This window comes from Tachyglossus aculeatus, chromosome 13 (assembly GCF_015852505.1).
Source record: "Tachyglossus aculeatus isolate mTacAcu1 chromosome 13, mTacAcu1.pri, whole genome shotgun sequence".
NCBI classification, from domain to species: Eukaryota; Metazoa; Chordata; class Mammalia; order Monotremata; family Tachyglossidae; genus Tachyglossus; species Tachyglossus aculeatus.
Genome location: NC_052078.1, coordinates 9573782 through 9588858, shown reverse-complemented (window position 1 = coordinate 9588858; position 15077 = coordinate 9573782). Strand labels below are relative to the sequence as shown.

The 15077-nt window shown below is 41.2% G+C and overlaps 1 protein-coding gene across 7 annotated transcripts in view; it reads right to left on the bottom strand.

The window, feature by feature from the left end:
- Positions 1–4893: 4893 nt before the first annotated feature.
- The window catches only part of DYNC2I1 (dynein 2 intermediate chain 1), a 45223-nt gene continuing 35039 nt past the window's right edge, over positions 4894–15077 (bottom strand). For all 7 annotated transcript variants that reach the window (XM_038755519.1, XM_038755520.1, XM_038755521.1 and 4 more), the window contains 8 exons: positions 14732–14845; positions 14569–14630; positions 14054–14105; positions 12239–12299; positions 10211–10310; positions 9737–9868; positions 8726–8949; positions 4894–5261 (listed from right to left, as the gene is read on the bottom strand). In XM_038755519.1, coding sequence (XP_038611447.1) covers positions 5090–5261; positions 8726–8949; positions 9737–9868; positions 10211–10310; positions 12239–12299; positions 14054–14105; positions 14569–14630; positions 14732–14845 — 917 coding nt within the window. In that variant the 3' untranslated portion in view covers positions 4894–5089. The remainder of the gene's footprint in view (positions 5262–8725; positions 8950–9736; positions 9869–10210; positions 10311–12238; positions 12300–14053; positions 14106–14568; positions 14631–14731; positions 14846–15077) is intronic.

The following is a 15077-nucleotide window of genomic DNA, read 5'->3' as shown; positions in this document are numbered from 1 at the left end:
GGAAAACTGATCTAGAGGGAAAACTGATCTAAGGGTTGAAGCCCCAAAGCAAGATTGAACCAGGGACCTAAAGAAAACTGGTCAAAAGAACAGACAGTCAACAGTTACACTATCCTTGCTCCTCCACCACTGGCCACTAGACTTAGTAAAAATAGTCGGGAAATATCCACTTTCACTTTTTCCATATGATTGCATTTACGTTTTTATCATTTTGGATGGACCTTTGGGTGGAACCTTTAACAAGCAATTAAATATTAAACAGAAAACGCTAAAGTGACTTTTTTTCCACAACGGAGAGTGGAAAAGGTCCAGAGGCAGATCCTTTCTGAGGGAAAATAATAACTTTAGGACTTGGCACATTCAGATTGTTTCTGCCTTCAAAAAGCTTTACTGAATGCAAATTATATGTTATGAAGTGTAATAAGTGCTAGGAGCAGCATGAACTTCTAACAAACATCAAGATTTCAATACTTAAAAACACCGTTCTTACCACTTACTTGGCTTTCCTCAATTTTGGTTACTTTTGTTGTCTTACTTGTAACAGATTGCCTTCCACTCACTAGCCACTGCCCAAGCTAGGAATGGATTGGGTATGTCTCTGCTTGACTCTCCCTCCTGTAGCCGTGACTTATAGAAGACTGAAAACTCTCCAAATGTGACCCTGAGAGGGATCTGGTTACTTTATAGTCTTCTTTTTTTCTTTCAGGGGGGAGCTAAGTTCTGCTTTTTCAAAAGGGGCTAACCACTGTGAAACACTCTGCATTGTAATATCTTGACAGGACAGCAGTCCACGGCCAAACTCACCGCAGAATCACTCAATTTTTACTGAGCACTTACTGTGGTGGGGTGAACTTTGTTAAGCACTTGGGAGAGTACATTGCAATAAAGTTGGAAAACACAATCCCTGCTTACAAGGAGCTGAGCCACCATCTCAAGACTGTAGCCAAAGGTGAACTGATTGACTCTGGCTCATCATTCCCACCATAAATCACAAACCAGAGCCAAAACCAAGGTCATTCATGTGTCCTCAAGCCAAGGATTCAAACAAAGCTGGAATTTGAATGTCCGCTGATTCTGTTGTATTGTTCTCTCAGTGCTCTGCACATAGTTAGTGCTCAATAAATACGATTGATTGATTTTGCCAACAAGTTCCAGAACAAAGTCAAATACTGCCTCTGAAGCCCCACAGACTTGGCTTTTCTGCCTCCTGACATATAAGAGTTTGCTTACCCCTTAACTTCCTGATTCACTTTCAGACTTGAAGAACTTTAAAAAAATAGCCATTTTTACTTAGGGATTGAGGTACTAAATGTTTTCCCATAGAAAGGAATCCGAGCCTAAAAATATATATATATGGTATTCTTGAAGCACAAACTATGTGCCAGGCACTGAACTAAGCACTAAAGTGGATATAAGCAAATCGGGATGGACACAGTCCCTGTCCCACACAGGGCTCACAGTCTTAATCCCCATATTACAGATGAGGTAACTAAGGCACAGAGAATTGAAGTGACTTGCCCAAGGCCACACAGTAGACAAGTAGCAGAACGAGGATTAGAATCCATGACCTTCCGACTCCCGGGCTCCTGCTCTCTCCACTAGACTATGCTACCTACTCTTTCCTTAGAGGATATAAATGGGACTAATAATAATGATGGCATTTGTTAAGCACTTACTATGTGCAAAGCACTGTTCTAAGTGCTGGATATTTAGAATTAGGCAGGTCACCCAACACACACACTGGGTTTTTTTTTAATGGCATTTATTAAGTACCTACCACGTGCAAAGCACTGTTCTAAGCGCTGGGAAGGTTACAAGGAGATCAGGTTGTCCCACGGGGGGCTCACAGTCTTAATCCTCATTTTACAGATGAGGGAACTGAGGCCCAGAGAAGTTAAGTGACTTCCCCAAAGTCACACAGTTGACAATTGGCAGAGTCGGGATTTGAACCCATGACCCCTGACTCCAAAGCCTGTGCTCTTTCCACTGAGCCACGCTGCTTCTCCCACAGCGGGTGGGCAGGGCAGCCTGGCGGCTGGGTCAGTGTGCGTGGGTGAAACAATTATGGTATTTGTTAAGTGCTTACTATGTGCCAGGCACTGTACTGAGCACTGGCGTAGATACAGGTAAATCGGGTTGGACACAGTCCCTGTCCCATGTGGGGCTCACAGTCTCAATCCCATTTTTCAGGCGAGGTAACTGAGGCACAGAGAAGTGAAGTGACTCGCCCAAGTCACACTGCGACAAGTGGCAGAGCCCGTAACTTTCTGACTCCCGGGCACGAGCTCTAACCGCTGCACCATGCTGCTAAACTTCTGGGTGCGGTTGGTCCTGGATGCAGGGGGCTGGACTAGGTGAACCCTTGGGGTTTTTTCCAGCTCTGGAATCAATCAATCGTATTTATTGAGCACTTACTGCGTGCGGAGCACTGTACTAAGCGCTTGGGAAGTACAAGTTGGCAACATATAGAGACGGTCCCTACCCAACAGTGGGCTCACAGTCTAGAAGGAAGTCTATGAAGTTTACTTTGAAACTCCTCTCATTCCCTGGCAGCAGTGAACACACAACTGAATGTTTGCTGCCATCCTGTGGCACTGTCTGTCTTCCTTTCACCCTTAAAACCTAATTAATCGTTAAATCTAACCTCTTTCCTTGTAACCACAAAAGGCAGACAGAAGAAGCATTCTGAGAGATGTTCTGGACAGAGTTAAAGCTTGCTAGAAAAATAACTCGAGGTGTTACCCAGAAGGAACTCCTTACATATCCTGGGAAGGTTCAATCTTGCAAACTGTTCAACTGCGGTTCATAATAATAATAATAATAATAATAATAATAGCATTTATTAAGCACTTACTATGTGCAAAGCACTGTTCTAAGCACTGGGGAGGTTACAAGGTGATCAGATTGTCCCACGTGGGGCTCACAGTCTTAATCCCCATTTTACAGATGAGGTAACTGAGGCACGGAGAAGTGAAGTAACTTGCCCAAAGTCACACAGCTGACAAGTGGTGGAGCTGGGATTTGAACCCAGGACCTCTGACCCCAAAGCCCGTGCTCTTTCCACTGAGCCACGCTGCTTCTCAACCCACTGAGTACTTATAATAATAATAATGGCATTTATTAAGCACTATGTGCAAAGCACTGTTCTAAGCGCTGAGCACTGTTCAAAGCGCTAAGTACTTCCACCTCCAAGGACGCCTAACGGAGGAGTCTGTCTGGTTCAAAACACATCCTGAATCCACCTGCTCCTTTTTATGGTGGAACTGTACTCCAACTAATTTTCAAGATGACGAATGTTTGGTGCAGCGGAGAGATGCAGGCACAGCATCAACCCATTTCACAGGGATCAGTTGAAATACACCTCGGGAGAATTGTGGTGGATTCTTGGACCTGCTTCCCGAGGAGCAGGCAGAGCTTCACGCCTTTTCTTGGTCCCTTTTCCTCTTTAGAAAAGGAAATGTTCAATTCTGAATATTTGTCATGCCTTTCTACATTCAGCATGTAAACCATTTTGTTGCACTGAATATATTCTACAGACTATTCAGTTAGAGTTGGAAAATTTAAGATTCTGAGTTAAGCCCTGTTGGGATAGTGGGATTTTTGTTTTGTCCTTTTTTTAATTAAAAAAGTCACTTATCTTGCATTGGCTTACAATTTGTACTGTGAATACTTCTTAGGTCGTGGTGGTCTTATCCTCCCTGGGTCATTTTTCCCCTCTGGTCTCTGATGCTCTGCCACTGGCAGAGGGAAACATGCTACATCTTCCCTGCTTCCGGGCTTCACCTTGCCCCTTCAATAGATGAATCAATCAGCCAAATCAACACTATTTCTTGAGGGCCTACTGTATGAGGAACACTTGACTAAGAACCCCAGTAAGTACAATAGAGGTAGAAGACAGGATTCCTTGCTACCTTTTCCCCTCCAGACAGCTGCTTTACCACCACCCCTCCAACAACAGAGCCAGAAGTACAAAATGTTAGTTTTAGGCCCCCGCGCAGTCTAAGATTCAAGCGCAGGGTGAGGCAGGTAGACCCCGTGGTGATGCCCAAAGGCAGGGCTCCAGGACACAACTCCAAGAAGCACGGTTTTGGTCCACGTTGGATCCACTGGAAAAATCTTCCTAAGAAATACGGCTGCCCCGTGCAGAGGTGACCAATTTCCCTAAGAGGCAACTAGACAACCGTCCTTTTCAAAATCTTGGTGCGTGTACAGGATTGTTATCTGGGCTCATTAGGTTCCTACGAGAACGTCTCATAAAACTCAAACTGGGCTTGTTAGTTTCCTGCCAATGAGCTCAACCTCTCTGCAGAATTCCCTTTACAGCCCCGTTGCTCATTCTGGAGGCTATATTAGTTGGCATCATTTTTATCCGAAGCCAGGCGAATGAATGAATAATGCAGATGGCATAAATAATTCATCCTAAAGAAAACATACTTGAATATATGAATCCTGTAAAATAGTTCCTCAAAATGATCTGTAAGGAGTTTTTGAGAGTGTCATGGTCACAAATGTAACTGCAAAAAAATGGCTTTTAGTTCACACAACAGCACCTATTTCGTTATAGCTCATTGTGGGCAGGGAATGTGTCCTGTTCATTGTTTCATTGTACTATCCCAAGCGCTTAGTACAGTGGCCTGCACATGGTAAGCGCTCAATACGATTGTATGAATGAATTATATATTGAGTAAGAAAATACATTTATTGATTGTCCTTCACATGGTGGACAATTTGAAACCTAGCAAAATCAATTTTAGAGTAATATTTTAAAACTGGGGAAAAAAACAGTGTAACAATTGCTTTGAAAAAAGTAACTGAAGAGTAATCGCATTAAAAGTCCTCCTGATTTATGTTTCTTTTAAAAATACATATCCAGCTTCTTTAGTCATTAAATACTGCATGTCAAAAGACTAATAAAATATACACAGAATATAAATCATACATACAGAAATATACATAAACTCTGATATAGTGAGCAAATCAATTATATAATCTAATTGCATCTGAGTAAATTGTTCACTAAACAAACGCCATTCTCTGGTTAACAGTCAATTAAATTTATGAGTTCACCGGAAGGCAATTTTTTGAGTTCCTAGAAGGATTGTTGGAGAAGCACATGCAGTTTCTTTTGCTCGTCTTCCAGGGGTAATGCCCACTTCTTCTTTACGAACTGAATGTCTATGGTGCCAGATTCTTTGGCCAGGGCAAGGCTGAGGAGCCCATTGGTCTTTCCTGGCTCAGCCAGGACCTTCATGGTTGTCAACCTAAAAGACAAAGGAGGGGTTATAGTCTGTGGCAGGCTTATTTGTGACAAGAATCACCACACACCTTTGTGGTACAGTTCTATTTTTTTTGTCCCCAAGTACCCACATGAACTCCCTGAATAATGAGCGAATCGCAAGCAGTTTTGGAAAGGACCCATTAGTTGAATTATGTGGAGCATTTTTTTTTACGTATTTATTGAGCACTTACTGTGGGCAGAGCACTGTACTAAGCACTTGGGAAGTACAAGTTGGCAACATATAGAGACAGTCCCTACCCAACAATGGGCTCACAGTCTAGAAGACTAGAATTATAGCATTATACTCCTATTCTGGTTCAGTAAGGCAGATCCAGGCTGGAAATCAGCAGACTTGTGATGGTTGGAGAGCTGCAAGAGGATGTTAGGAATGGAGCAGAGCTGCTCTTGTGTTGCCTGAATTTCCAAACTGGCCTTATTCTCAGTCCTTGGGGATGCCCCTTCGTCCCTGGTGTATTTCAAAAGCAATGGGTGTTCTTGCAACCCCCTGACCCTAAGAAGGCTGGAAATCTATCAGGTACTCATTGAACTCCAGGGCCTCTGGAGACTGGGAAATTCTAGACTTTCCTAGCAGCCAATTTCCTTGTTTTGCATCTGTTCCTGGGACAACCTTCAGGCCTGTCAATGTTCCCTCCCCGTCAGGGTGGGCCCAGAACTGGCTTGGCCATCCAGACGACCTCTGGGTGAAACCTGGATGACAGAACAACCAGGGCTGCCTCGAAGAGGTCAAACAACCTGGACTCACTCCCACTCTTCAGTTACATCCTCTCTGAGCCTGTCGCTTTCTAGCCTGGAGTCTGAATCCTCCAGCCTCTCATCTTTCAGAAGCCACTCCATCCCCTGAACAATTCATTATTGCCCTTCAATCAATCAATCAATCATATTTACTGAGTACTAATGTGCAGAGCACTGTACTGAGCTCTTGGAAGAGTACAACAGAATTAGCAGGCACATTCCCTGCCCATAACAAGCTTTCAGTCTAGAGGGAGAGGCAGACATTAATATGAATAAGTAATTTAACAGATACTTTAATTTAAATATTTACATTTAATAGCTCCTAAAATAGGATAACCAAGCTATATATACCACTGAGGGAGCTGGCATGAAGGAGTTGAGAGGAAGAATTTGGGTTGGGAATGGGGAAAGAATAGGGAGAAGTATTTAGATAACAGCCCTTACTTACAGTAAAAATGGGCTCAGGAAAGAAAGACGGTGATCAGACTTGGAGGTTAGAAGAGGAGATGAAGGGAAAAAGCTTAGGCATAGTTTAATGAGTATATCTCTCCTCTAAGACTTAAAAGCAAGACAGATTACAACAGCAAAACCAATAACAGCAACCATCTCCCACAGCTATACTCTGAATGCACAGTATTCATCCTGCTGTGATTTGCTTTTCAATTACTGAGATGAAGTTACCGTTCACGGCACAGGTAAAGTTAATCACCATAACAGTGACACATTAGTAATGGCTGATTAACACCACATATTCTCATGATGGCAGGACCGAAATTAAGCTTGATGTGCCATGGGATGATTAAAATTCACACATCAAATTCACATATCAGAATGGGGGAAATATACCCCACTCCTGAGTTACTAGTCCCATTTATCAAATTACTCCTGATTTTCTGCCTAGATATGATAAAAAATGTCAAGAGTGGAAATATTCAAAGTGTCAAGCTGGGTTCTACAATGGCATGTTTCTTTTAAATTATGAAATAATCAGGTCAAAGGTTCATAATGAAGTCCAACCATCTGTCTTCAGGCAAGACTACACTTCACCCACACAACAACCACTGTATTTTTCAGACGAAAATGTCCCTACTTTCTCTAGATAGATTCGGTATCTCCCAACTCTTTCAGATAGGTTATTTCTGGTGACTAACCCAAATCCCTCAAGCTTCAAATTTGAAGCCAGGCTTGGTTCTCCCTTGGTCCACTCAACTCCTGACAGAAAAGGAGATCAGTCTCAGGGGCCTTTTTAGAACAGGTGTAGATGATTTGATTTTTTTATTCACTCTGAAAACATCGGAAATATATATCGACATTCTTAAGAAACTTCACATTGTGGTTAGGAGACTTGATTGCTAAAATGTTTACACTGATAATGCCATCAGTATTCTTCTCTGCCTCTAACATTGACTTCTACGAATGAAACATTCTCAGCTGACTCCTAGAATTGAACTGGTTCCCAGCCCTGGAACCAGTTAAACTGGGAACCAGTCCTGATGCAGAAGGCTCCTGCAGATGACATTAAGAGAAGCAGTGTGGCTTAGTGGAAAGAGTCCAGGCTTGGGAGTCAGAGGTCATGGGTTCTAATCCCGGCTCCGCCACTTGTCTGCTGTGTGACCTTCGGCAAGTCACTTAACTTCTCTGTGCTTCAGTTCCCTCACCTGTAAAATGGGGATTAAGACTGTGAGCCCACATGGGACAACCCGATTTTCTTGTATCTACCCCAGCACTTAGAACAGTGCTTGGAACATAGTAAGTGCTTAACAAATACCATCAATATTATTATTAAGAACTGCTGGGTGGAATTCAATTGTTGTGGCAACTCGTGAAGAAAGACGAAGGCCTTGCAAATAACCTTTATTCTTGCTTGTCAATCAGCTCTTCAGGATGGCTTACTGAAAACATTGAACTTCAAGAAAGGCAAACAGCACTGATGCCTTCTTTACCAAGTCAGAGGAAACACCATTCTTCGATGATTCCGTTATTTTGTGGAAAGCTTAAAGAATGTCAGGCTCACACCAGGGTGACCTGGAGGCTGAGAAGGCACCTAAACCATAGCAAAGTAAGGAAAACAGAGGACAGGGACACCTCTCTAAGTTAGAGATGGCAAGAATTCCCTTAAACCACTGTGACAATGTGCAACTCAACACCAAGATCAGGCTAAAGTGTCCCTCTCTCTCCCTCAAAGTCTGCACTACACCATCACAGCATTAAGTCCGCCCGAAAGTCCCTTTAAAGCCTTAATGTGCTTTGCATTCATAACCTTGACTTGCTACCAAGTGACCTTAGGCTAACCGCCATCAACTACACAGAAATCCCAATATGGGCTCATAATCAAATGACTTGGAGACAGTCCATTACACTGCAACAGTAGCAAACAATAATAAAGGAGCAAAAAAGCTGGGGTAATCAAAATGTAGACAGCCACTCAGTCCCCAGATCATTTAAACATTGTTTAATGATCAGGCTCAACTACTCAACTCTCCCTCACTCTAGACTGTAAGCTCGTTAAGGACAGGAAATGTGCCTGCTTAATGCTGTAGTGTACTCTCCCAAGCACTTAGTACAGTGCTCTGAACACGGTAAGAGCTCAATAAATATGATTGAATGGATGAATGAATGAATTCAAGGCAGGACTCCTAAGGAGCGAAGGGAAAAACTGCTTATCGCGACTATTGCAACCTCCGTTGGACTTACTTATCCACAGAGAGGAGTTGTCTGGCTACAGGCCCCAGATCGCTTTCCAGTAAGTCCCAAATATAAATAGTGGATGATGCGTCCAGGACAAAAAACACAGCGGGTCTTGTGAGTGCCCAGTGGATGGCTGTGATGGGCTGGCCACCGGTGCTGTTGTTCCACTGCCCAAGGGGATACTCAGAAGCAAGCTGATGTAAGCGGATGCTTCCATCTGAACAGCCAACCTACGCAGGCCAGAAAAGGAAAGAAAACTTAAAACATCTTGGCTCTCAAAAATCAGAATCCGTAACTTATTTATTTATTTATGTTAATGTCCATTTCCCCTTCTAGACTGTAGGCTTGTTATGGGTAGGGAATATGTCCGTTCAGGCTATCTCATTTGCTCAGTCGTGTTGTTATTAGACAGTAAGACAATTTGTGCTGTCAAATTACAGATAATTACATTTGACTCTATGGAACAGAATTATCCAGCTCTAATTTGTTACTTCCACATACAATAACAATAGTTTGTGGCAGACATAACTTCTGAGAAAATGCCCACAAATCAAAGTAACTGCAGTTTCACTGACCAAAAAAAAACAGATTCAGGCTTTAAGCAATGCACTCCAATTCTTTTTGTCATTACGGCATTAATTCAGACTAATTTTAATCAAGTTTATTGAGGACACCCTATGAAAGACAAATCCAGAAAAACACATCTGTTTAAGAGGCTAAAAGAACATCAAACAGTAGAAAAGATTCATCTGGGCTATTCTGTTTGAAAATTAAGTGAGAGTTTACCTAATTTATATGCTATTGCTTAAAACCATACATTAGAGAACATGACAACAGCAATAATAATAATAATAATAATATTGAGGTTTGAAACAAATGTAGCAACTGAAATAGGATGACCCTGGATGCCATCACTTAAAAGGCCCTCAAAAAAAACCATGTCTTGACACCTCTCCAGGGTCCAAATTACCAAAAGAAATACCTCAGTCCAACAAGAAAAAAGATAACTCTCCATACCAAAAATATTGGTTCTCCAAATGGTGAAAACTCAATTGCATTGACCCTTATTGCTCTTGTGCCTTTCTGCTGGGGTTTGAAGAATTTTGGGCAGACTCTCAAATCATGTCTTGCGCTTTGCCTTACGAGACCCTAGAAATAAAAACAGATGAGTTCAAGGCATTCCTAGTAAAATAAAAACTATAACTGGAAGCTTACACAGATGGCCACCCCAGAAAGAATCCAAATTAACCAGTTAAGGCCTTTAACATCACATTCTTAAAATCGAATCTTTGAGCGAATCATCCGGATGCTGCAGGCACAAAACATTTTCCCTGCAATATCTAAATCATTGAGAACAAACTGTTTTGAGGAGGGGATGAGATATTGCTAATGTAAACCTGATCTAAGGTGTATTTAAATAAAGACTCATTTGGGAAAACACTAGGGAAGCCAAGAAATCAGTACTAATAATGAACATCAAACAATACTCACAATATCTGTCCCAAAAATGAAACGATTAGGATCAGAAGGCAAAAATTTAACATTCAGTGCCTGGGCAGTCCCCAGGCCCACATCATCCTTTAGAGAGAAACTGGAAAAATGGAACAGGAAAAACACTGTGAGTATAGAGGCTGGAAAAATGGAATAGGAAAACACTGGGAACATAAGAGATTTCAGTTGTATACCTTTGAGATAAGAATAATTAATACGAAGATCCCCTTTTTTCCTGTAAGACTAAGCTCCCTGTGGTCTGGGACCATGTCTACCAACTCGGCTGTATTGTACTTTCGCAACATCTAGTAAGTACCGTGTTCTGTGCAAGTAAACCCTCAGTAAATACTATGGCCTGGCATTCTCACTTGATGGTGAGAACCAAGATAACCAGGCTTCTGGCACTTTAATCATGATATCCTTTACTTCCTTTCTCAGAACTTGTACCTGCCCAATTGGTTGCCCACCCTGCAGATTATAAAGTTCTAGACTACGGACCACCAAGGCCAAAGCTCTGCTCCAGAAGAGGCACAGAAACTACCACTTTTTTTTTGTTAGAACAAGAGCACTGGAAGATACTATATTATATTAGATATAATATTCACTGCACAACCAATTGATGATAAATTTTGAGTAAAGCAGTGTAATGCAGCAGGTAAGTCTGGAAATCAAGAAACTTTGTGCCAAAACCATATTTGTACTCCATACAGAAGACAGAGAAGCAGTGTGGTCTATTTGAAAGAGCACAGGCTTGGAAGTAAGAGGACCTCGCTTCTACTTCTGGCTCTGCTTCTTCTCTTTTGTTTTACTTTGGGCAAGTCACTTAACTTCTCTGGGCCTCAGTTCTCTCAACTGTAAAATGGGGAATCAAAATCTACTCTCCCTCCTACTTACATTGTGAGCCCTTGTGGGACCTGATGATCTTGTAACTACTCTAATGCTGAGTACAGTGCTTGGCATGTAGTAAGCGCTTGTTCAATCTTATTCACTGAGCACTTACTGTGTGCAGAGCACTATACTCAGAGCTTGGAAAGTACAATTCAGCAGTAAAGAGGGACAATTCCTGCCCACAATGGGTTTACAGTCTAGAAGGCGGGGGAGGCAGACATCAAAACAAGTAAACAGGCAACAATAGCATCAATATAAACAGAATTATAGATATACACACATCAATAGTCAATACCATTAGTTATTACTACTATTACTAGTCTTACAATTCGTTAATCCCCAGTTGCACATATTGGAGTAGTAATAATTTAGGATTAATAATAATTTAGGGTGAGTAATAAAATGAGATAAAGAAACATACATAAAAAATGAATTCTGTATGTACAATATTCTAGAACTAAGTTATTCTAGGTTTACATCGAAAACCTGACCTATTTAAAGCAGTCTTCTTCCTATCAGTAAATTACTATGTTATATGTCTGTGTCCCCTGTAAAACTGTAAACTCCTTTAGGTTAGGGACCGTATTCTGCTTCTATTGTGCTCTTCAGAGCCCTCAATTTAGTGCTCCAAACATAGTAGGTAAATAAATACTATTGATTGATTGCAACATTAGGGAGTTATACATAAAATATAGGATGTTATATTCCTGGATCAACATCCAGACTATTTCATCAAACTTTCTCCTAAGCATTGTTTATCCCAGGCACTGTTTTATCCTTTTTTTAAAACAAATGATGCTTGTTAAGTGCTTACTACGAGCCAGGCACTGTACTAAGTGCTGGGATAGATACATGATAATGAGGGTGGACACAGTTCCTTTCCCATAAGAGGTTCACAGTTTAATATCTAACAAAGATTTGATTACAATTCCTGTTACACTGGGAAGAAATGACAAATAACACTGCCACTCAATAATGATCATAAAGCATTGAGAAATGTATAAGCTCAACTACGGAGGTAAATCACTAGCCTAATTCTAAATATGTATGACTCCCTTGCCAACAAACCAAATTAGAGCCTCCTTTTTAGGTTCTTTCTGCTCCTTTGTCTCTTCTTTTCTGGCATTCTTTGTCTCTTACCTGGTATTCAACTGAACCACAGAGCTATGGACTAACTTTATCTTCCCTCCAGGAATCAAACCTAAAAACAAGTACATCAATAATAAAGTACAATTCTCTGTCCATGTAATAACCAAATAACTCCAAATAAACATCAAATCATTTTTTGCCAATCACAGAGAGATCTATTAACCCATAGGGAAACGGATGTGGAAATTCAGGAATATGGGGTATGCGAGGCGAAGATGGCACCAACTTGAAATGGGTGAAGGGTAGACCCATTGTTCTATATCAGATTATCTTTACTTTATCTCCCAGCTCTTAGTAAGGATAAATTTGCCACCAGCCTTTTCCTTCTTGCCTCAGACAGTCCTGATCTCTTGATAAATTTGAGGCTTTAGAAACAAGGGTAGGCTTTTTCCAGCAAGACCTTGGAGACTAATACCTCCTACTGCCTGTAAATGAATACATCTGGCTTCCTAGAAGTGATAATAATAATAATAATGATGATGGCATTTGTTAAGTGCTTACTATATGCCAAGCACTGTTCTAAGCTGGATAACAATGGCATTTGTTAAGCGCTTACTATGTACCAAGCACTGTTCTAAATGCTGGATAACAATGGCATTTGTTAAGCGCTTACTATGTGCCAAGCACTGTTCAAAGCGCTGGGATAGATATAAGGTTATCAGGTTGTCCCACCTGGGGCTCACAGTCTTAATCCCCATTTTACAGATGAGGTCACTGAGGCACAGAAAAGTGAAGCGACTTGCCCAAAGTGACACAGCTGACATGTGGCCAAGTCGGGATTAGGATTTACGACCTCTGACTCCCAAGCCCGGGCTCTTTCCACTGAGCCATGAGCCCGATGCTTTTCTCCCTTTCCTTTCATTAAAAGGCAGAGCAAAAATATCCCAAAGATTTATAAAATGGCCCAGTGTACAAAATAAGCCCTCAGATGACAAGAGGTAATGCTGGATTTATGCTTGGACTTGCAAAAGAGTCGGTGTCCCTCATCTGCAGGGGAGATAATGAAGGGGAGAGTGAGAGCCGGCCAAAGCACCTGATCTGACGAGTCATCGGCCTGGAAATTCAAATGGAGGAGGGATGGGGCCGAGCAAAACTGTTGAGTGCCCTGGCTGACTTTACTCAAAACCACCTCAGAGCAACTGGTCTGTGAATAAAGGTCCAAACAACATTTGATCATCTTCAGAGGGTACTGATCTTTCTTGGTTAATGAGATCAGTGAAATGGGCCCAATTGCCATAGTCAATGGATGAAAAAGTAATATGCTGGAAAAAGGGGAGGGGTGCCTGCTGAAAAGAACTTCTTCCTACAATGAGACCAATAGGCCACATCGAATCAGAGCCACTTGGTAGCGAAAAGTCATTTTGCCAAAATCTGGCAAATGTCCTGAGACCTCACCCCCCCGACAGATTTTAACCAATCACTTCATTCCTGGTGTGGTCTTCAGTTTCCAATCTACTTTCTGCTCTTCTTCTCCTCCTAACATCTAGTTCTGGCTACTACTCAAATCAGCTTGCCTCGGATATCAGGTGGTTAATTCAATGACGTACAATAGTATAACTCTTTAAAATGTTAGATTAATGTTATTTCAAACTGCCTGGACAATTTCCTTGATGTGCAGTTTCAAAATACCAAGAGACTCAAGGACCTTTCATCCCCTGTATGTTGCCAACTTGGACTTCCCAAGCGCTTAGTACAGTGCTCTGCACACAGTAAGTGCTCAATAAATATGATTGATTGAATGAATGAATCCCCAATTTTCAGAAAACATCTAGCATCATAATTGTACCAGGCACATTCAGTAGTTACCTAAATCGCTTTGCGAACCTGCTAGATCTGCTTTCTGTAGTTCAACTACCACCTGGAAATGGGAAAGAATATAGTCTCAAGTTATATAAGATAAATAAAACAAAAACAAGATGTCATTTTAGTTCATATAATTTTACCCCTGTTCTTTATAACTGGAACACAAATGGTGTTAGCTAACTGGAGGCTGAGAATACTGATAAGTGATAATTCCCAAGCCAAGCATAATATGGAGGGGCAGCTGTGGATGAATTTTAACCAAATCTGTAAATTGCCTTCTGCAATGATTTTTAATCTGGATGCTTTAAAAGTATTATTGCTGAACAAAAATAGAGCTCATTATATTCTGACAGAATCACATTTCTTTTTTGCATACTGAGCTTCTAAAAGTTATGCCTTGTTAAAGAAATAACTGTTTGAAAACAGTCCTCAAATTGGTTGCTAATTCCAAGAGAACGATTGAAAAATGTTTATTATTTTGCAGTCCAATATTCACCAATTTTCATACATGTACTCACCCACAGATTAAGAATTCCACTTTCATCCAGTGAAGCAATCTGGAATAACAGACCTGACATTTCTAATGAAAAAAAAAAAGGGAAGTGGAGGATGTAGATCAAAGTCTTACAAATATGAAACGGTAATATATGCCCGTTTACTTTGGGATTATGGTACACGTACCTTCCTGAGATGATAATGGGGACAGCACACAACTTTGTTTCTTGTAGACAGATGTTGAAACCTGTTCTATTGCCTGAACAGGACTTCTGTGGTTTACTGTGGTAAGAACACCATCTACAATTTTTTTTAAAAAAAATCAATTATAAATATTTCTGAGCTCCTCCTGTACTAAGTGTTTGGGGGAGTGTAAGAGAATCAGGAAACATGATCCCTGTCCTCTAGGGGCTTACAATAAAAGCTGTAACATGCCACCAGTTATGGAAACCTCACTGAAGGAAAGAAAACCTATTTTCTCCCTTAGTTCAGTGGTTGTGTCAATCTTCCTTTCAAAAAGATTATTTTTAAA